Source organism: Scyliorhinus canicula, chromosome 1 (genome assembly GCF_902713615.1).
Source record: "Scyliorhinus canicula chromosome 1, sScyCan1.1, whole genome shotgun sequence".
NCBI lineage: Eukaryota > Metazoa > Chordata > Chondrichthyes > Carcharhiniformes > Scyliorhinidae > Scyliorhinus > Scyliorhinus canicula.
In genome coordinates this window covers 217,447,861-217,471,404 of record NC_052146.1, presented here as the reverse complement: position 1 = coordinate 217,471,404, position 23,544 = coordinate 217,447,861, and the positions used below count along the sequence as shown (strand labels likewise).

The window sequence follows — 23,544 nt, the reverse complement described above, 5'->3', positions numbered from 1 at the left end:
CCGGACAGGCGCCGGAATGTGGCGACTAGGGGCGTTTCACAGTAACTTCATTGAAGCCTACTCGTGACAATAAGCAATTTTCATTTTCATTTTTCATCCTGTGGGTGTACCAGGACATGAGTGTGGAGGTGGCTAGGAAAAGGGCAGGCTTCAACCAAGTTAAGTCAATCTTCTTCAAGAAGCAGGTGAGGTTTGGACTGCTATATCCGGCTCGTCTCTGGGTCACGTATGAGGACCAGCATCATTATTTTGAGTCGCCTGAAGACATACTGGACTTCACGTAAAGAAAAGGACTGGTAGGGGGCTGAGAACTCGCAAACTTTCATGCAACTTGTTGGCTTATATTGGGTCTCTTTTTTTATTTTTTCTCTTCTGTTTTTGAGTTCCGTTTAAGAAGGGGGGGGGGGGGGTGTTTTTTCGTTTTCGGGTTTTCTTTTTGGTGGATGTTGGCAATGGCTTTCTCTTTGATGTGCACTTTCGGAGGATGGAGACGTGCTTGTTTGGGTTTCGGTGTTTGTTTTTTTCAGCTGGGTGATTGTATGGGGATTATTAGATGAGGGAATTTGTTTGTATGAGTGGGGGGAGGGGAGTGAGGGAACAATAAGTGGGAGACCTTTTGGCGCCGGGGGCCACCAAGCTAGCTGCGTGAGCTAGCTTACGGAAGCGCAATTTGGGGGGGGTGCATATCTTCAGTTTATTGTATGGGTTAGGATTCAGAGTGGTGTTGCTAGGGGGGTGGGGAGGGGGTAGTTGTTCTGCTGACGAGGGAGGGACTTCAGTTGAGGGACAGAGAGGTTAGTGGTGGGGGCTGCTGGGGGGCGGGCACTGGAGGCGGGATCAAGAAAGGGGATGGCTGATCGGCAGGGAGGGGCACTTTGCCCTCCAACTAGGCTGATCACCTGAAATGTTCGAGGGTTAAATGGGTTGGTTAAATGCGTGTGTTTGCGCACTTGAGGGGACTGAAAGTGGATGTGGTAATGCTGCAAGAGACACACCTTAGAATAGTGGATCAGGTTAGATTGAGGAAAGGCTGGGTCAGTCAGGTCTCCCACTCGGGGTTGGACACAAAGACTAGAGGGGTTGCGATCTTGATTAATAAGCAGGTGATATTTGAGGTGGGTAAATAGTTTTGGATGTGGGGGAATCGATATATTATGGTTAGTGGTAAGTTGGAGGGGATTAAGGTAGTGCTGGTTAATGTACATGCGCCAAATTGGGATGATGTGAAATTTATAAAGAGGGTGTTGGGGAAGATACCGGACCTGGACTCGCACAAGCTGATCATGGGAGGGGACTTTAATACAGTTACTGATCCCGGCCTGGATCGGTCATGCTCGAAAACGGGCAGGGTGCCAGCAATGGCAAAGGAACTGAAAGGGTTCATGGTGCAGATGGGTGGGTTGGGGGGGGGGTGGATTATTGGGGATTTAGGCAGCAGAGGGTGAAGGAGTGCTCCTTCTATTCCCACGTGCATAAGGTATATTCTCGGATCAATTTCTTTATTTTGGGTAAGGCCTTGCTGGCAGGGTGGTGGACACGGGGTACTCGACGATCACAATCTCGGACCAGGCTCCACATTGGGTTGACCTGCAGGTTAGTAAAGACAATAACCAGTGCCCGCAATGGAGGTTACATGTAGGGCTATTGGCGGACGAAGCAGTGTGCGAGAGGCTGAGGAAATGCATACAAAATTACCTGCAGGTAAATGATACGGGGGAGGTCTCAGCAGCGGTGGTCTGGGAAGCGCTGAAGGCAGTGGTGAGAGGAGAGCTGATCTCGATCCGGGCTCACAGGGACAGGACAGACAGGGCAGAGATGGGCCGACTGGTAAAGGAGATTCTACTAGTGGACAGGAGGTACCGGAGACTCCAGAGATAGGGCATCTAAGGGAACGGCGGAGGCTACAGGCTGAGTCCGGCTTGTTAACCACAGGGAGGGCAGTGGAACAGCTCAGAAAGACGAGGAGGGCGATCGACAAGCATGGTGAGACGGCCAGCAGGATGCTTGCACAGCAGCTCAGAAAGAGGGAGGCAGCTAGAGAAATAGGGAAATTATTGACGGAGATGGGAACTTAGTTGGGGATTCGGCAGGGGTGAGTAAGGCGTTCAGGGATTTCTACAGCAGGCTGTACAGGTAGGAACCTCCTGCGGGGCCGGAGTGGATGAGGCACTTCCTGGACTTTCCCAAAGGTGGATGGGGAGCTAGTAGGAGGACTGGGGGCCCTAATCGGGTTGGAAGGGATAGTGGAGGGCTTGAAGGCCTTGCAGTCGGGTAAGGCCCCAGGACTGGGTATCCGATGGAGTTCTACAAAAAGGTGTCGGGATATTGGGACCGGTGCTGATTAAGGTGTTTAATGAGGCAAGGGAAAGAGGAGTTCTGCTCCAGACGATGCCAAAATTTTGCTTATCCTGAAATGGGATAAGAACCCGGAGCTATGTGGGTCTTACAGGCCGACTTCCCTGTTGAATGTAGACACCAAACTGTTGGCCAAAATTTTGACCTCCAGGATTGAGGATCGTGTACCGAACGTCATTGTGGAGGATCAGGCGGGGTTCGTTAAGGCCAGGCAGCTGGTGGCCAATGTAAGAAGGCTGTTAAACGTGATCATGATGCCCCCGGAAAAAGTAGGGAGGTGGAGGTAGTGGTCGCGATGGATGTGAAAAAAGCTTTTGACGGGGTTGAGTGGGATTATTTATGGGAGGCTCTGGGGCAGTTCGGATTTGGGTGGGGCTTTATTGACTGGGTCAGGCTGCTGTACCAGGCTCCTGTGGCAAGCGGACGAACAGGACGACCAGACTATTTTAGACTACACGGGGGGACGAGACAGGGATGCCCCCACTGCTGTTTGCGCTGGCTATAGAGCCGTTGGCAATTGCTCTGAGGGCCTCAAGGGGCTGGTCCGGGGGGGAGGGGTGGATGGAGCACAGAGACTCGCAGTGTGCGGATGACCAGGGAATTTTAGGGGAATTCAGCCGGTTTTCAGGGTATAAGCTTAATATGGGTAAGAGCGAGATGATTGCGATCCAGGCGAGGGGTCAGGAGAGGCGACTGGGGGAACTGCCATTTAGGTTGGTAGGGGACAGTTTCAGGTACCTAGGTATTCAAGTAGCGCGGGATTGGGATCAGATACATAAATTGAACTTGGCCCGGTTGGTGGATCAGATGAAAGATGATTTCCGGAGATGGGATGCGCTCCCGTTGTCTCTAGCTGCTAGAATCCAAATGGTGAAAATGATGGTCCTCCCGAGATTCCTGTTTGTATTTCAATGTCTCCCCATCTTCATTCCGCGGTCCTTTTTTAAGCGGGTCAATAAAGTTATAGTGGGCTTTGTATGGAGGGGCAAGTCCCCGTGAGTGAGGAGGGTAATGCTGGAGCGGAGTCGGGGAGAGGGAGGGCTGGCGCTGGCGAACTTTAGCAATTATCGGTCTGGTCCCCCGGGGGGGTTCCGAATATGGCGGAGAGAGGGGATTGAGAGAATGGGGGACTTGTTTATAGAGGGGAGCTTTCCGGATATCAGGGCTCTGGAGGAGAAGTTTGCATTGGCGGGCGGGAAACAAATTTCGATATCTGTAGGTGCGGACCTTTCTGTGTAGACAGGTACCAACCTTCCCACTCCTGCCGCTAAGGAAGATTCAGGACAGGGTAGTTTCCAGAGGATGGATAGGTGAGGGGAGCGTTTCTGATATTTGAACTTATGGGATCAGAGGAGACGCAGGTGGAGGAGCTGAAGCGAAAGTGGGAGGAGGATCTGGCAGGGGTAGGTAGAGAGAGAGAGAGAGAGAGAGATAGTGGAGGGCCTTTGGGCGGACGTGTTGAGTAGAGTCAACGTGACCGTAACTTGTGCCAGACTCAGCTTGATTCAATTCAAGGTCGTTCACCAGGCTCACACGACAGTGGTCCGGATGACCAGATTCTTTGGAGTGGAAGAGAGGTGCGCAAAATGTGTGGGAGGACCAGCGAACCATGTCCACATGTTCTGGGCATGTCCAAAACTTAGGGGATTTTGGCAGGGGTTTGCTGACATCATGTCCACGGTGTTAAAAACAAGGGTGGCGCTGAGTCCAGAGGTGGTGATTTTCAGGGTGTCGCAGGATCCAGGAATCCAGGAGGAGAAAGAGGCAGATGTTCTGGCCTTTGCTTCCCTATTAGCCCGGACCGGGCAGATATTACGAACGTGGAGGGACTCAAAGCCCCCGAAGTCAGAGACCTGGCTATCGGACATGGCTAGCTTTCTCTGTCTGGAGAAAATTAGGTGCGCCTTGAGCGGGTCACTTACGGTTCGCCTGGAGGTGGCAACCATTCAAAGACTTCTTCGTTGAGAATTAATCGTCAGTGGGTGGTGGGGGGTTAGGTTATCATAGATTAGGGGGTTAATTAATGGTGAACCTGTTGGGGAGGGAGGTGGTATTTGCACTATGATTATATTTTCATGTACATTGGTTATGCTGCCAAATGCCAAAACAATGCCTCAATAAAATGTTTATTAAAAAAAAACAATGGAAGAAACAATATCTAGATCCAAGCCCATACATCAGCTTCAACAAGATAGATTTGTGTCCATAAACCTTTAATGTGAACTAGAGATTTGTAGGCGAATAGAAAATCTTGTGTTTCTTTCGACATAATTTTCACTCTGAAGGCTGTTAAAAAAGAGACATACTGTTGAAGCTTTTATCTTCTACTCACCAGGACAGGTGCAAGAATACCAAATTTCAAAGGGACACCTTGGCCAGAGTCCACTTGCCAACCAATCAACACCCTTTTTCATGTGGTATAAATTGTTGTTCCCGTTGAAATTTGGTATTCTTGTATCTGTCCTGATTGTTATTTTGTTGGACCACAGGATAAAAATGTAGATGAGTAGAAACCAAATTTGGATCATCAGGGAGAATGCCAGGATGGGGAATGTATGTATAGAGGCAAAAACATAATATACATTCAAAATACAACTGGATACCCAAGGAAAGGGAGTATACCAGAGGGATAACACAAAACATTCTTGATTTATAGTTTCCTCATGCCCTTCATAGATCAAAACTAAAAATAAACAATTTGACATATCCCACTCATCAAATATGAACTTTTAAATAATTTTTGCATAACAGGCTCCAATTTAATTTAAAGTTCATGTTTAACATACAACAATTCAGAAGATGCTTAACAATATTACCTTAGTTATATGGTCAAAGTGCCTCAGCATGTTGTACTGCTTTGGCTGTAGCCGAGCTTCAAAGTGCACCCTAATTTTGGGAATGTAGTGCACAATAAGCTGTAAACAACGAGAGGCAAGAGCTGGACAGATAAAATTAAGAGAAATGCAAGATCATTAACTAAAGTGTTGAACCTTTTATTGAACATCAAGAGATGAAAGACAATGAATGAAATCGAATTGTTCAACAAAAACAGGTCATTTAACCTAACTATTCTTTGCTGGTGCTCGAGTTCTCCGAAAGCAGTCACCACAATGCCACATACCTGCACGGTTTCCATAATTCTTCAACCACCTATGTGGTCCAATCTTAAATACTGACATGATTTTTATTTCAATCACTAACTGTCCAAATTAATTCCTCAGTCTTGCAGCCTATAAATTTCACTCTAGCACACTTATCCTAAATACCTTTCAGTTAATCTTAAATCTACTTGCATGACTGTAAACATACTTTGTCCCATTCTGTCATAATTTGAAACACTTCTCTCAAAACACCATTTAATCTCATCTGTTCTGACAAAATAAAAAGCACAAATTATTCAAAGTCAGTTCAAGCAACATCTTAGTGAATCTGCACAACAGCCCCTGTACTGCCTGAACATCCTTCCTGTAATGTCCAAAACTGTGCACAGTATCCCAACCATGATCTTACCAGGATTTTATGAAGATTTACTGTTGCATCTCCAGTTTTATATTTTTCACATTGTGCCATCAAACCACGTACTCCATTACTATTGTTAAGGCCTTGTGCACTTAAGCTGCTGCTTTTTAGTTCTTGTGATCATGACTTCCTAAATCCCTCTGCTCTCCCATGACACATAATATTCTTCCAATCACGGTATAATTTTTTTCACCCAAATTCTCCATTAGTTCTCAGATTTAATATACATTTTATTATCATTTGCAAATTCCGATAGCAGCATCTCTAGCCCAATTTCCAAATGGCTGATGTACACAGTGAACTGATGCAGTCTCTGAACAGAACCCTGTAGGACACGGCTAGCCACTTCCAACCACTTTAAAGTGTCTCTTAACCCACTGTTTCATCCCTTCTAACTAATTTACTATATGCCCCAATTCCGTAGGCCTATAATTTTCTGTGGTACTCTGTCAGAAGCATTATACTCAAAAAATTGTGGCACGGTGGTTAGCACTGCCGCCTCAGCACCCGGGTTCAATTCTGGCCTTGGGTGACTGTGTGGAGTTTGCACATTTTCCCATTGCCTGCATGGGTTTCTTTCGGGTGCTCCGGTTTCCACCCACAGTCCAAAGATATCCAGGTTAGCCAAAAGGATAGGTAGTGATATAGGGATAGGGCTTAGGTGTGGTGGATGTTTGAAGGGTCAGTGCAGACTTGATGTACCAAATCCCCTCCTTCTATACTAGGGATTCTATGAAAACCAAATCATGTTAAATATTATTTCACAGAGCAGAAATTCTCTGGTTTGCTTTAATTTCATTCTGTCCAGTTCATTGCAAAGTAATGTAATTTCACCTGCAATCATCCTTTCTCTCTTAATCCTTTGAGTTATATATCTCACATCTAATTTATGCAGATTGTTGTATAGCATTGTACCACACAAGTCATAGTAAGTAGAAATCAAATAAGTTTATACACATTGTTACGTTAATCAAACACATGCATTGCCAAATTGGAAGTTGTATCCTTTATACTCCAGGATGCCGATTTAAAGCTAACATTTGTTCTCTGTCGTAATGCTGGCTGATATGAAACGACTCTATTAATAGTACTTACTCATATAGAACCTTTCCTGGTAAAAGGGCACAGTATTAAATCTATTTGCTGAAGCTCTGGGCTCAATAAATGCTCGCATAGAAATAACACTTAGAAAATGAAAATTAATTTGGTGTAGAGAGCTATGGGAAGGTATATTAGCAAAATAAATAGTAGAGTAAATATCTGAACTCTGCTCTACATAATAGCACTGAGCAGCATGTTATGTTTCCCTGGGTGCTGTCAGGAATGCAGCTGAGAAACTGTTTATATTGTGTTCGGTGTGCAGGTGTGCTTGTTTTTTTTTTATTGGGTGTCGCTGGCTGGGCCAGCATTTATTACCCATCACAGAGGGCATTTAAGGGTCAACCACATTGCTGTGGGTTTGGAGTCACATGTAGGCCAAACCAGGATGGCAGATTTCCTTCCCTAAAGCCAGATGGGTTTTTACAACAATAGTATCATGGTCACCTTTAGACTTTTAATTCCAGATTTTTATTGAATTCAAATTTCACCATCTGCCAATAGGATTTGAATCCAGGTCCACATGACTCTGTGTTGCCAATCCAGTGACAATACCACCACACCACTGCCTCCCCATGGTGAAGCCAGAAAACCCTGAACAAAGTTTACTCACTAGGATCCATCCAGATCCTGCTGATCAGGAGTTACGGCTTCTTCTGTTTCCCCAGCTCAGGGGAGCTAAGCAGCTTCTTGATGGGAAGGGTCACAATTATGGGTTCTCCCAGAAATAGTAAAATTAAGTTACAAGTATCTTGAATTTTTTGAGGAAGCTTACTTACTGGAAATTGAACCAGCACTTAGTATCATAGGTTCTGTAATTTTCACATTTAATAAAACCATTAATTAGCAAGCAAACATTAACCATATTAAATTAGTGATCTTTAAACTCTTTCAAAAGCAGTACCCCTTATAATCCGATTGAGTCAGTGATTCCATGGATTTTGCACTTAGAATGGTGGACAGTCGCGTTCACCAAATACATAAAAAATATTCAGAGAATCAGTTTGATTAATTATGAAGAATAATATGTACCTAAGTTTTTGGTAGTTATTGTTTTCAGTCCCACAACCTGTAATGCACCTGCACCAAGCACGAGCTGACAGCTGCGTGAATTAAAATGCTAAAATAAAATAAAGAAGAACACCATTAAGAGCTTTTTAGAAATGCTCTGAATTTACATATTTATTGCTTGAAACAACATTCCAGATGGTAATAAATTATAAACTATTAATTAGAATACCAAATTTTAATAAATCACTAAATGGTTACATAATGCATGCTTCACTGTGAATAAAATTCACTGATACTCCTTCATGAATACAAAAGGCCTGTGAACAGAACCAGTGGCTCAATCAACCACTTAACATTTAAAAAAATATATAAATCTAGAGTACCTACTTTTTTTTCCCAATTAAGAGGCAATTTAGTGTGGCCAATTCACCTACCCTGCACATAGAACATAGAACATAGAACGATACAGCGCAGTACAGGCCCTTCGGCCCTCGATGATGCACCGACATGGAAAAAAACTAAAGGCCATCTAACCTACACTATGCCCTTATCATCCATATGCTTATCCAATAAAATTTTAAATGCCCTCAATGTTGGCGAGTTCACTACTGCTGCAGGTAGGGCATTCCAGGGCCTCACCACTCTTTGCGTAAAAAACCCACCTCTGACCTCTGTCCTATATCTATTACCCCTCAATTTAAGGCTATGTCCCCTCGTGCTAGCCACCTCCATCCGCGGGAGAAGGCTCTCACTGTCCACCCTATCTAACCCTCTGATCATTTTGTATGCCTCTATTAAGTCACCTCTTAACCTTCTTCTCTCTAACGAAAACAACCTCAAGTCCATCAGCCTTTCCTCATAAGATTTTCCCGCCATACCAGGCAACATCCTGGTAAATCTCCTCTGCACCCGTTTTTTGGGTTGTGGGGGTCAGACCCTTGCGGACACTGGGAGAATGTACAAACTCCATATGGACAGTAACCCTGGGCCAGAATCGAACCTGGGTCCTCGGCGCCATGAGGCAGCAGTGTTAACCACTGCGCCACTGTGCTGCCCGGCAACCACTTAACGTGAGACAAACACAGTTACGCACAACAAAAATGCAAGATTCTATAGGTGAATTTACTAGTGCTTAAAACCAGTTTGGCATCTGGTCCATTCAACAGCTTGGAGGAAATAGCATTGGAGCCTGGTTAGCAGGTTTTGATGAGGGGGGGGAAGGGAATTCGATGATGTTTTTCAAGAGGAACTGTGGGGGGGGGGGGGGGGGGGGGGGGGGGGGGGGAGTTCAATGTTAACAATGGATGGGGGCAGGTCAGGCTCATGGGGCAGGGCCGGTGGTATGTTAATGGTGGTTAAGAAGGGTGGGGGTTGAGAGACCCCCAGTTAGGATAGTCTCGTGGAACGTGAGGGGGTTAGGAGATCCGGTCAAGAAGTAGAGGATGCATGCGCATTTTAAAAGTTTAAAAGCTGATGTAGCAATGCTGCAGGAGATTTACTTGAGGGTGAAGGACCAGGTGAGACTTAAAAAGGGCTGGGCTAGTCAGGTGTTTCACTCTGGATTTGACGGAAGGGCTCGAGGGATAGCGGTAATGGTCAGCAAAAGAGTACATTTCCAGATGGAGAATGTGGTTGCAGATTAGGGGGGTAGATACGTGATTGTGACAGGGGCGCTGGAGGAGAGGTTAGTGGCACAGTTAAGTGTATACGGTCCCAATTGGGACGTTGTGGGATTCGCGAAGATGATGTTTGGGGCCATACCCGACTTGGACACACACAAACTGATAGTGGGGGGGTCTGGAACTTGGTGCAGGAGCCAAGGTTGGACAGGTCACGGCTGCGCTCGATGGTCCCATTAGGGGGCGCAAAGGCGTTGGTTGGGCTAATGGTGGAAATGGGAGGGGTGGACCCTTGGAGGTTTCTGCACCCGAGGGAACGGGAGTACTCGTTTTTCTCAGCAGTCCATAAGGTATACTCGCAGATCGACTTTTGCGTGGTGGGGAAAGTTTTGCTGGCTGGGGTTAAGGGGTCGGAATACTCGGCAATTGCAGTATCAGATCATGGTCCCCATTGGTTGGATATGGTACTGGAGACGGGGGTAGCACAGAGGCCGGGGTGGAAATCAGATGTGGGACTTTTGGGGGACCGAGGGTTCTGTGACAAAATTGAAACGGTAATTGAGGAATATATAGGTTTCAAATGTACGGGTGAGCTGTCGAAGGCAGTTGTCTGTGAGGCTCTAAAGGCGGTGGTGAGGGTTGAGGTGATCTCGTTTAAGGCCAGGGTGGACAAAGAGGAGAGGTTGGAGCGGTAATAGATGGGATGTTGGAGGTAGATAGGAGTTTTGCAGAAGATGGGAACCCAGTGAAGTTGAAAAGAGGAAGGAACTACAGGCAAGCTTTGATCGACTATCTACCAGGAAGGTAGAGGGCGAATTGAGGCGAGCAAGGGGTGCAGTTTACGAGCATGGAGATAAGGTAGGTTAGCAGGTCAGCTTCCCTTTGAGGAAGTTGATGGTGGCTCCGGATCTGATTAACAAGGTCTTTGAGGAATTCTATAAGAGGGAGGAGGTCAGAGCCTCCTGGGGGAGACCGGAAGCAGGAATTTCTAGATGGGTTGGACTACCCGAGGTTAGGGGAGGGGGACAGGGCTACAATAGAAGGATGATAGTGGAGCAGAAGATAAAAGATGCGATTGGGAGGATGCAGTCGGGGAAGGTAGCAGGGCTGGATGGGTTTCTGGTGGAATATTATAAAAATTTCAAGGATAAGCAGACATCCCTGATGGTGGGAATGTTTGAAGAGGCGATAGGGAAGGGGGTGTTGCCACAAACTTTGGGGCAGGCACGATTTCCCTGTTGCTTAAAAAAGATAAGGATCCGATGGAGTGTGGGTCGTGTAGGCTCATTTCACTTTTAAACGTGGACGCAAAAGTATTGGCGAAGGTACTGGCAGGTAGGCTGGAGGAGGGCCTCCCGAAGGTGGCAGGTGAAGATCAGACGGGGTTCGTGAGAGAGAGGCAGCTCTTTTCAAACATTAGAAGGGTATAGAACGTGGTTATGGCACCGGCGGAGGGGAAGGAAACAGGTGGTTGTGGCATTGGACGCCAGAAAGTGTTCGACTGGGTAGAATGAGGGTACTTGATGGCAGTTCTGGAGCGGTTTGGGATTGGACCAAGATTTGTGGATTGGGTAAAGCTACTATAAAAGGAGCCAAGCTCAAAATACTTTTCTCTCCACTGTGGGACTAGGCAGGGATGGCCTATGTCCCCCCTGCTGCTTTTACTTGCGATTGAGCTGTTGACCATCGCATTAAGAAGTTCGGGGGTATGGAAAGGAACAGTGCGGGGGGGGGGGGGGGACAGAGCATAGGGTGTCCATATATTCCAATGACTTGCTGTTATACATGTTGAAACCAAGTGTGTCAATAGGTGGAATAGTGGAGCTTCTTCGGGTGTTTGGGTCTTTCTTAGGATACAAACAAAATCTAGACAAGAGTGAGTATTTTGTGGTGTCTCGGCCAGGGATGGGGGGACTGCCATTCCGTAGGGCAGGGACTCACTTTAGATACCTGGGGGTGCAGATTGCCCGGGAGTTTGGGGGGGGGGTCCCCGCAGGTACAGCAGTTTGGTCTGGAGAGTAAAAGCCGACCTGGCAAGGTGGGATGGTCTCCCTCTGTCACTGGCGGGTCAGGTAAATGAACGTATTGCCGCGATTTCTGTTTATTTTCCAATGCCTGCCGATCTTTGTGCCAAAGGCATTTTTCAGAGAGATTGAAGGAATGATTACTTTGTTTATATAGGGAGGGAGGTGGCCAGAGTTAGAAAGGTGCTGCTACAGAGGGGAAGGCGGACAGGGGGTTTGGGTCTTCCGAACCTGATGTACTATTACTGGGCGGCGAATGTGGAGAAGGTGCGGAGCTGGGCCAGACGGGTTGATTCCCAGTTGGTCAGAATGGAGGAGAGTTTGTGCAGGGGGTCGCGATTGAAGTCACTAGCAACAGCGCTGCTCCTGATGGCCCCGAGGAAATACTCAGTGAGTCCGGTAATAATAGCTTCATTGAGAATTTGGAGGCAGTTTCGCCAACACTTCGGGTTGGGGGCAGGGTCAAGGGAAATGCCAATTCGGGGGAAGCACAGATTTGAGCCAGGGAAGTGGGATGGAAATTTTCGGAAATGGGAGGAGAAGGGGATAAAGACACTAAAAGATTTGTTCCTTGGGGGTCGGTTTGCAGGATTGAAGGAGCTGGAAGCGAAGTATGGGCTGGAGCAGGGGGAAATGATTATATACATGCAGGTTCAAGATTTTGCCAGAAAGGAGATACAGAGCATCCCGGTGGAGCCGGCCTCCACATTCAGCGCCGGCCCTAGGGTTGCTGGCGCCCTGGGCAAGCTGAACTTCGGCGCCCTGGGGTGGGGGGGCGGACCAGAGGGGGGAGGGGCGCGCGGACCGAGCAGGGGAGCGGACCGAGCGGGGGGGCCACCCTGGGGGAGGGCGGCCATCGCGCATGCGCTGGTTGGCACCTGCCCAACTGCGCATGCGCGGGACCTGTGTCTCTGGCGCCCCCTAGCACATGGCGCCCCGGGCGACTGCCCGAGTTGCCGGCGCCTTGAGCCGGCCCTGTCCACATTGCTGGAGGAGGTGCTGACGACAGTGGGACTGGAGAAGGGGGTAGTGTTGTCGGTTTACAGAGCTATTTCGGAAGAGGAGAAGGCACCACTGGAAGGGATCAAAGCAAAGTGGAAGGAAGAGTTGGGAGAGGATATGGAGGAGGGGTTCTGGTGTGAGGTGCTCCGGAGAGTGAACGCCTCCACCTTGTGCACGAAGTTGGGGCTGATACAGCTGAAGGTGGTATACAGAGCACCTCGCGAGGGCGAGGATGAGCCGATTCTTTGAAGGAGTAGAGGATGTGTGTGAACGTTGCTGGGGGGGGTTGGAATTCTTGACTCTTGAGAAGATTAAGTTTGAACTCAGGGGAAGGATGGAGGGGTTCTACAATTCATGGGCATTATTCATTATGCACTTTCAAGAACTGTATAACATCGCACATTAGTTGGGGGGAGGGCGGTGGTTAGGAGGGTAGGGCGGAGGGGGTCTGTGTGTTAATGGTGACTATGGGTGATTGCAGATTCCTTTTTGTCATTTGTTTATGTGAACATGCGGGCTAATGTTTGGGGTTTGGTGGGAGGATGAGATCATTGTTATTGATATGGGGATTGACATATTTGTTACTGATTATTGTTTATTGTTGGTGGGTGTAGATTTGGGAGAAAATGTGAAAAGGAGAATAAAAATATATATTTTTTAAATCACAGGAAAAAGTTATTCTTTCATCTTGCTCTTGTGCTATCTCAGACCATTCAATCCTATCGGAAGTTTGCAAAGTTTTATGAAATATAAAACGACCAGCTATGTGATGTGAAAAGGTATTTCAGTGCTCCAGGGATGGTTTACATCACATTTTATTTTCTTAATTGGCATAAATTATATTTGACTCACAAACCATATTAAACTAAAGGTGGGAAAGTTATAAAGGAATTCCTTGGGGAATGTTGGATAATTGAGGTCGGCACCCTGGGTTTAACTAACCCAACAAAGTTGTGGTATTTTAGTTTCTCTTTGACAAAAGGACAAAATAATCTCAAACCCTTTCCTCATAATTCTTGCTCTATGGTACAAACTGCCTTGCCTCTAAACTGGAATTGACACCGTCAATCTGACTCAAAGATGCCAGCAGGGTAATTCATTCAAGAGATGGAAAAATACATATTGCTGCAGCAGGTGCTCAAATTGAACAGGGAATGTTGGACAGAGTAGGGATACTTTTAAATTTGCAGTCGATCCATGTTGCAGCTGGTTTGAGGGCTCCTGATCCTACACTGGGACAACTGGCATTCGCTATCACTGGCAAATCTTATCCTAAAAGGACCAAACATTTGATTGAAGAAAATAATTCCCGTAGAGGTTCATTTTTTACTTTGGTCTCCTTACTTCTCCACTCTTGATGTCAGTGAGATTGTTCTTCACAAGATCTGGAAACATTCCAATACCTTGCTCAGGTCATCATTCTCTGTGAGAATGCTGGCAAGTTACTCAATCAGGGACAACATCTACTAAGCTACATTGTTATAACAAATAGTTTTTAAATAAATACCTTTAATAAATCTGAGAGGCGAGTGAGCATGTCAGTAGTAATTGAAGGGATATCATCTACACACTGACAGTATTCAAATATTATTCTTATTAACAGCAAAACAGTCCTGTCACGATAAAAGAAATACAGAATTATCACCCCCATGAAGGATCGGTATGGTTGACGATAGGTATGGTTGAATGCTACAAATGTTGCTGCATAAACAAATACACCAGAACGCATGCAGGTTAAATATACTGAATATATTGCAATATGATCCCACACAAGGTGTTACAGTGATACTAGTGGACATTGAATGAACATTACTGAGAAGTTTAAAAGACCAATATTGGTGCAGTTCTAGCCTCAAGCCTGAGCTCAGTTGATAACACATTAGTAAATAGATGGTCAAAACAAATATTCTAACTAGCGTTCGAAAGATTAAATATTTGTGCAATTAAACTTACTCCATGTTTATATTGTGTTAAGTGATATCATTTCTGAAGACTGAGGATACCTTAACAGGTTCAAAACAAATTAATATAATAATCTTTATTATTGTCACAAGTAGAATTACATTAACACTGCAGTGAAGTTCTAGTCGGGCATATAGATGAAGAATTCAGAATGTCCAATTCACCTAACAAGCACGTCTTGCGGGACTTGTGGGAGGAAACCGGAGTTCTCGGGGGAAACCCACACAGACACGGGAAGAACGTGCAGACTCTGCACAGTCACTCAAGCGGGAATCAAACCTGGGGCCCTGGCGCTGTGAAGCAACAGTGCTAACCAGTGAGCTACTGTGTCGCCCTCTGATGTCAAAGTTCTCAACTGAACAGCGGTCCGATTTGGGCCATTAACTTTTTCTCTTTGGGGAAATCCCCAGTAAATAAATATTAAACACGTGTGAAGACACCCACGTACTAATTTCTAAATGACAGTTTGAGCTGCACAAGACACTGCTATTATTGCAGAAACAGTTTTATTGGAGTACGGCAAAGTGAAAAAATAGGCTAGTAAGTCAATATAGGAAAGCTGTATAAATTACAGAATTTTCAAGAGATACATTTGCATCATAGGTCCAGACAGGGGCTGGTTAGTTCAGTTGGACGGCTGTTTAGTGCATGGTTTGGTGTAATGCCAACAGCATGGGTTCTATTCCCATTCCGGCTGAGGTGGACCTGGGACCTTCCTCCTCGCTCTGCCCTAGAGTGTGGAAAGTAATGGAAAACTACAACTGTCAAAAAAACTGCTGGGGAATATGATTCAGGATGAAGCATCAGCAGATAAACAAAGGAGCTGCCTTTGGGTAGAGCAATCATGGAATAGATACAGCTCCGGGCAATCATGGAATAAATACAGGTCCGGGCAATCATGGAATAGATACAGGTACAAATGGAAGAAAAGGAAAGTCTTCCCCAATCACTTAAGATTTTGTGTTTGAATTCTGTGCTGAAACATCAGAAGAACAACTAGTGGAGGCTAAATACTAGCGATTGAGACAGCAAACCAACTATTCACCAAGTGTACCATTTAATGAACTGTCAAGGACATTCATAGCGTACATTCAAATTGCCTTGAATTGTTTTTATCAAAGTACTGATGGTGCAAACTCATTTCAAATAAATAAGATATATTCCTGGATATAAAATTACTCTGATGAGAGGTTGGTCACATCAGGTGGAATAAGCTGCTGTGGTTCCAGGCAGATCAAAAATCCATGTTAAATATGGCATGAGAGGATTACTTTGACTATATAAAACTCTGATGGCAATTTCCAAGGTTAAACTATGAATGAAAGAGGGGTCTTCACTTTATCAGTTGAGGCTGCATTCAAGCCCAAGTTCATTGGTAAAGGTAAGCCACTCTAACCTCCTCCACTCTTCCAACAGATATTTTTCTTAAAAAGCTAAACTTTTCAGTCTTCTATACCCTATTTGACGCCCATCAAACTTATTCCACTTGTCTGTGTGTACCATGCATCCGCTTCCTCTGAGCCAGCTGCTCTAGGAGATTCATCTTCTAAATTTCCCCATCACCCATGGGGTGATTTAGCCATTACAAGGTAAGCCCCTGAGCTTGGAGTCAACATTGTTCAGAAACATGAAGGTGGAGCTGCCTCAGCACATGGCTGCACACCAACCTGTTTACTGTGAAACCCTGTGAAACTTCTCAAGCAGCTTTCTCAGGTCCCTCATTTCATTTCCAATGGGCAGAGACTTGTAGGAACGCATGAGTAATATGTTTCTGTGCTGTATTAATTTACCTAGTTAAATATATAACATATTACCTGATATGAAAAACTGTTTGAGAAGATTTTGCTCCCCACAGTTAACTGATGAAAGCAATATTTACAGTTTGACAATAAGAAAATATCTGTTGTATGTAATAGTTTAAAAATTAAGTTGGTCGCTATTTTTTTCCTCATCAAATTTCAAAACCGAGATTGCAGCTCAGAAATCAGACACACAAGTCAAGTTGTTAGATTTGCAAATGAATTGCAAAACGTGGCTATGACCCAGTGTTAATCAAACATCAATAGGAAGTTGAATTCAGGCTTCACATAGGAATTATATCACCTAATATATGGTCTCACATTGGAAAGTTTTCAAAGGACCTTCCCCCAGTGTATAAGACTATATATATTTAAATCACTTTTGGATAGATTCAACTGTATGTATTAAGCACCGCATGAATACATCCTTATTGTGTAGTTCACTGTCTGTGTATTGTCATAATAAATAAACCAATTAATTTTAGTCTTTTGCCAGTCTAATGAGTATGAGAACACAGGAGAATGGGCTGGACACCAATCTCCAAAGCCTAATGTAATAAATCTGAGTAACTGAGTCATAGCAAATTAACCCACTCAACATATTTAGAGGTTTTGGATCTTGTGAAATTTGTTCTACTTATCAAAATCAGAGCACAAGACAAGAGATTTGACAGAAAGCCTGCAATATAATGAATGCCAGCTTACTCAACTCACAGCCCACATTATAATGAATGCCCAGCTTACCCAACTACAGCATATTTCTGTCCATCGACAAACAAGAAATCGGCTGGCTTTCGTTCTTGTGGAACTACAAAGTAAACAAATCACTTTTAATGCAATGAAAATGTTATTTCTGCTACATTCACATATTTCACATTTGCACCAGTTGAATAACATTTTGAGAAGTGAAGATAATGCACAATTGATAAAGCATGAATTAAATCAGATAGGAAGAGATTTATTTTTCTCTTGTTGAGATGGCTCAGAGTATGACACCTCGAATATCAGACATTCAGCATTTAAACCTCTTAAAATATATTTCTTTCTCCTTGTAAAATTTTATTTCCATACTTAGAAATTGAGAATCAATTTTCTCTAACAAGTAAAATCTGATGAAAAGTTGATTATTTATTTATTTTTGGAAAAGTTATAAATTGACCTGTGCCTTTCTTTTCGGGTAAAGCGATCACTCCATCCTCAATGGAATTTACCAAGTCCTGAAACTCCGCTGGAACCTCGGCTTGTTTCCAACGTTCATTATCCAGCAGAAGACTACAGCAAAACCAAAAACTGACATCAGAATCTCATACATGATGATTTTAATAATTATACACAAGTATGGCTGCTTAGAAAAAGAACAGACCTTTATACGATACTATGATTGCCTATTGTAATTTTAAGCAAAGGTTATGATTAATTGTGAATATTAAATATGAAAGATTGTCAGAAGCTCGGTTTTCTTCTCTAACTCACTGCTACAATTTCAGAATGTGTGCCATGAAAACCCGGTGTATTACCCATTTGAGTTGCACCAATCTTTCTTACCCCCTCCGCCTCCCTGATCTTATACTATTCCCATTCACTTTCACATTCACCATAACAGGTTTCTCCTAAAATCGAGGCAAAGTGTGAATTTAATATCTCTGCCATTCCTTCATTGTTCATAAGACTTATGATAACTTTCTGTCATCGACTCTTTTACTTCGTTTTTTTTTTGTTTTTATAAATTCAGAGTACCCAATTATTTTTTTCCAATTAAGGGCCAATTTAGCGTGGCCAATCCACCCACCCTGCACATCTTTGGGTTGTGGGGGCGAAACCCAAGCAAACACAAGGAGAATGTGCAAACTCCACACGGACAGTGACTTAGAGCCGGGATCTGAACCAGGGTCCTCAGCGCTGTAGGCAGCAATGCTAACCACTGTGCCGCCCACAAAAATAATGACTCTTTTACCATTTACACTTTAAAAACACACTTTTCCATTTCCTTTAAACTTTTCCCAGCTTTGCTTCACACCCCCTCACCCATTGATCTTTTTTGATTTCCTTGCATCCAGCTTATATCATTTGCATTAAACGCCTCTTTTAGAATCATAAGAAATAGAAGTGGGCCATTCAGTCCATCAAGCCTGTTCCACCATTCAATAAGATCACGGGCGATCTTCTTTTAAAATAAATTTAGAGTACCCAATTCTTTATTTTTCCCCTCAATTAAGGGCCAATTTAACTTGGCCAAACCACCTACCCTGCACATAGAACATAGAAAAATACAGCACAGAACAGACACTTCGGCCCCTTTTGTCCTAGATTAAGAACAAATTAATCTACACCCCATCATTCTACCATAATCCATGTACCTATCCAATAGCCGCTTGAAGGTCCCTAATGTTTCCGACTCAACTACTTCCACAAGCAGTGCATTCCATGCCCCCACTACTCTCTGGGTAAAGAACCTACCTCTGACATTCCCCCCTATATCTTCCACCATTCACCTTAAATTTATGTCCCCTTGTAATGGTTTGTTCCACCCGGGGAAAAAGTCTCTGACTGTCTACTCTCTCTATTCCCCCGATCATCTTATAAACCTCTATCAAGTCGCCCCTCATCCTTCACATCTTTGCGTTGTTTTGAGGTGAAACCCACGTGAACATGGGGAGAATGTGCAAACTCCACATGGACAGTGACCCGGGGCTAGGATTGAACCCGGGTCCTCAATGCTGTGAGGCAGCAGTGCTAACCACTGTGCCACCGTGCCGCCCCTGATCATGGCTGATCTGATTCTAATTCCATTTTCCTGCCTGCTCCCCCATTACCCTCGACTTCCTTGTAGATCAAAAATCTAACAGCCCTGAATCCACTGATCCAGCCTCCACAGCTCTCTGGGGAGGGGAATTCCTGTGGTGTTTCACACAGGCGCAGGAAAAGTGGCCAGGAGTCAGCAGGGTGGCAGCTTTAGGGAAGGAAAAATTCAAAAAACTAACAACCCTCAGAGAACAAATTCCTCCTCATCTCTGTCCCGCAAAGGAAAACATCGTCCCAGCATCTACCCTTTCAAGCCCCTCAGAATCCTATATTTCAACAAGATCACCTTAACTCCAATGAGTACCGAGTGAAGTTCCATTAGGGTTTAGACTAATGCTTATGTTCGCAGGCCTTACGGCAATGTAATGTCTTCAAAAGTACTAATTGACATTAGCATTTATGAGGATGTTAGAATTTCATTATACAAGGCCTGCTTTGATGATTAGTTTGTGATAATCCCCCCTGTTTTTAACCACATTGCTTTTATCTAAAACAACACCAAAGCTCATCTTGCTCTCCTTCACTGGCCAACCATCTGTACTCCTCGCCATTACCCATTCCCACCTCCACTTGGCCTCCTGCTATTTGACACATACACCTCACCCTGTCTTGAAACTGTGACCTGTTGGCTCCTGGCCACTGTTCTGAGCCTGTGTGAAACACCACAAGAGATATATTATTGGATACATACACAGAATTATTTATATTGGTAATAATTCAAAAACTCAATCAAACACAGCTTGGGATTTTGGATTTATCACATTTTTATCATGTCTAAACGAGTTTTGCTCATAATTCAAGCGCAAATTTCCACAAAATATAATTCTTTAATTTGATGTGAGGTTATTCCGCATAAAGTAGCCTGATCCCCAATGTCTGAAGGTATCTTGCTTTTTGATGACCATCATGCTTTGAGGCTTTGCTGTCTTCCCTCTTGACGTGCTGCCTGCTCCATCCAACCTAATATGCCTCAAATCTGCCTGTTCACCCCTTCTTTACAACAGAGAAACACAAAAGTTGGGGCTATCCTAACTTCTCTCTGGTCAGAGAACCAGTTTAATCTCTATAGCAAACAGCTCCAAGCCACATTTCCATTCCTGATGGTGGGTTTACCCGAGTTTTGTCTTCCGCTCGTCATGGAATCGGTTGACAAACTTATTGGCCTGACTTTGCAGGGCTCCACGAAGGGACATACTTCGTCTGCTGCAAATCTTCTCGGTTTCCTGGACAAAGATTTCCACTGTTCGTGACAGCGCCACAAACTCAGAGGAGTTCAGCTTTTCGAGGAAGCCATCCTTAAAAAAGGAAACAGTAAAAAGAAACTATGTGAAAAACTGGGAAAAAAATAACAAAGCACAGACACAATACCACATAACTAAAGTGAATATTTAACTATTTCCCTCTTGAATGAGTTTCCATTCAACCAACCTGGTTCTGAGTGTTGGCTTGTTTAGTCTAACCTGTGCAGGACAGTGGACTGTGCAGGACAGTGGACTAGCACGCTGTCCCGCTGTGTTTGAATCTATCCCAGTTTTCTTAAACAAAGAAACTGAGGCAAAGTGCTAAGGCACCAACAAGGCTGAAAAAATCAGCAAGAACATGATGGCTGATACTGAAGGAGGAGGATTGAAGATGGTCCCGATGATACATTACCTGTTGGTTATACATGCAGGTGACCTGGAGAAATTGAAACAAACAAGATTGTTACTACTACGCTAAAGGGCCCAGAAATATGAAAATGTAGTTATTCAAACAAGGCATGGGGAGAACAGAAGGCGAGTATTGAGAGTTTGAAATTTGAAAAAAAAGGTTGGTGAATGGAAAGTAGATAATCAATTTTTAAAAATTGATGAACAATAATCAGTTAAGGAGGGGGAAGAGACAGGGAGGTAACCGGTAAATGCAAATTTATGGGAGAATGGCAGAGGTTAAGTCTTGAGGAATGGAACTCCCCCCTTCTCCCTGACAATAGTCAAGTTTCCTACATGAAAAGGCAGCACGGAGGCACAGTGGTTAGCACTGCAGCCTCACGGCACCGAGGTCCCAGGTTCAATCCCGGCTTTGGGTCACTGTTCATGTGGTTTTTGCACATTCTCCCCGTGTTTGCGTGGGTTTCGCCCCCACAACCCAAAAGACGTGCAGGGTAGGTGGAATGGCCACGGTAAATTGCCCCTTAATTGGAAAAAGAAATGAATTGGGTACTCTAATTTTTAAAAAAAGTTTCCCCACATGAAATGAGTTTGGAAGTTTTCAGCCATGTTCCTACCAATTGTAGCCCGACAGTACAGCACAAGTTAAACATTGCCAAATTCAATTCATGCTCAGCCAACACATCTTGAACTGGTTCACTTCTCAGGATAGTACATCAAATATTACCAATATCGGTTTTCTTTTTCTCCCCCCCCCCCCCCCCCCGCAACTATAACCTTCCTGCTTAGTGTGTCATTTAGCTCCCTTCACTCCTGTGCAGTGCTGGAATTAAAGTGACAAACTAGAGCACAGAAATACCACTTATTGTATCACATTGGGTTTTTATATTTTACAATATACCAAAGGTTCTCGGCAGCTACCTGTGCATTACAAAGAGTTCAAAAAAGTTCAAAAGGAACTGAAACAATCATTTGCCAGTAAAAGCAATAAGCTGAATTAGTCTGTGAATTATCACACCATCATCCAGTGTTATTGACACTACAGAAGTTGGTGATTTTTTCAAATGGGAAGCACTAAATTCAAACGTTCCATTACAATAAGCATATCACTGAAGTGATGGAACATGGCCTTGCCGTGTAGAGAAGACACCATGGATTCAGATCACTTTGGGTGGTGAAATTCGCAAAAATTCACTATCCTCCAGGCCACTTAAATTTAGTAAACATTTTAAGAGCAAATGAAATAGAAATCCTTAGAGATGTTATTTTTGCATTTATAGTTTCTTAACAATATATAAAGATCATGTAATTAAGATTAGCAGCACTTACACAGTTCAAGGAAATGAGAGTCGTTCCAGTAAGTCAATTAAGGAGGAAGGAAATGAGAGGAAGAACAATCTGAGTTTAATTTTCGAAAGGGCGATTATTTCAGCATAATTATACCTATCGTAGTTGTATACAGCATACTCTTGATGAGTTCAACAATTTAAAAAGGCCCCAACCTATATTCTCTACATATTGATGACATTAACATTATATGTAAACAAACCGTAGCAAAGTAGGCAACAATAGAGTACATCTCCACAACCATATATAGTGAGGGTACATCCACATCACTAGTTTTAGAGAAGTTAACGACCCCAAGTTTTGCACAAATTCACACCTGCTTGTGTCGATTAGGTCGATGGGAATTGTTTGCAGAGTTCACGTGCCTACACCACGTTGTTAAAAATTCTAATCAAACATGTGCAAATACATGGTCATCAACGGGAGTAAACAGCAGGCATGAGGTTATCCATTTTGGACCAAAAGAAGAAAAAGCAGAGTACTTTCTCAACAGAAAGAGGTTAGGTTAAGTGGATGCCCAAAGAGACGGGGTTCAGGTGCATAGGTCCTTAAAATGCCAGGAACAAGTGGAAAAAATAATCAAAGAAGTTAACGGAATTCTAGCTGTTATTTTGAGGATTAGAATATAAACGATACAGAAGATATGCTGCAGCTATACAAAACTCTAGTTTGACCCCACTTGCGGTATTGTAAGCAGTTATGGGCACCACACCTTAGGAAGGGATATTTTGGCCTTGGAGGGAGTGCAACGTAAGTTTACAAAAATGATACCTGGACAAGGTTTTAAAAAAAAAAAAATTTAGAGTATATAATTACTTTTTTCCAAGGGGCAATTTAGTGTAGTCAATCCACCTACCCTGCACATGTTTTTAGGTTGTGGGGGTGACACCCACGCAGACAGGAGAAAATTGTGCAAACTCCACACGGACAGTGACCCGGGGCTAGGATCGAACCTGGGTACTTGGCACCGTGAGGCAGTAGCGCTAACCACTGCGCCACCATGCCACCCTACAGGGGTTTAGTTACGAGAGATGACTAAAATTAGATCTGTTTTTGCTAGAATTTAGAAGGTTACGGTGATCTGATTGAAGTATTCCAAATATTAACAAGGAAAGACAAGGTAAATAAAGATAAACTTTTTCCACTGGTTGGAGATTCTAAAACTAGAGCGCATAGTCTAAAGGTTTGGGCGAAACCATTCAGGAGAGAAGTTAGGAAAGCAATTCCTCATTGAAAGAGTGGTAGAAGTTTGGAATTCTCTTGCACAAACAGCAGTTGAAGCTAGATCAGTTGTTAATTTTTAATTTTAAATTTAGAGTACCCCATTCTTTTTTCCCAATGAAGGGGCAATTTAGCA

General features: G+C 44.0%; 1 protein-coding gene across 3 annotated transcripts in view; it reads right to left on the bottom strand.

The window, feature by feature from the left end:
* The window catches only part of vps54 (VPS54 subunit of GARP complex), a 149,564-nt gene that overhangs the window by 23,836 nt on the left and 102,184 nt on the right, over positions 1–23,544 (bottom strand). For 2 of the 3 annotated variants that reach the window (XM_038807716.1, XM_038807726.1), the window contains exons 14-19: positions 20,305–20,486; positions 17,549–17,661; positions 17,134–17,197; positions 14,136–14,241; positions 8,005–8,092; positions 5,172–5,293 (exon numbers count right to left, since the gene is read on the bottom strand). In XM_038807716.1, the coding sequence (XP_038663644.1) occupies positions 5,172–5,293; positions 8,005–8,092; positions 14,136–14,241; positions 17,134–17,197; positions 17,549–17,661; positions 20,305–20,486 (675 nt within the window). The remainder of the gene's footprint in view (positions 1–5,171; positions 5,294–8,004; positions 8,093–14,135; positions 14,242–17,133; positions 17,198–17,548; positions 17,662–20,304; positions 20,487–23,544) is intronic. The other variant, XM_038807738.1, reaches the window with a different exon arrangement.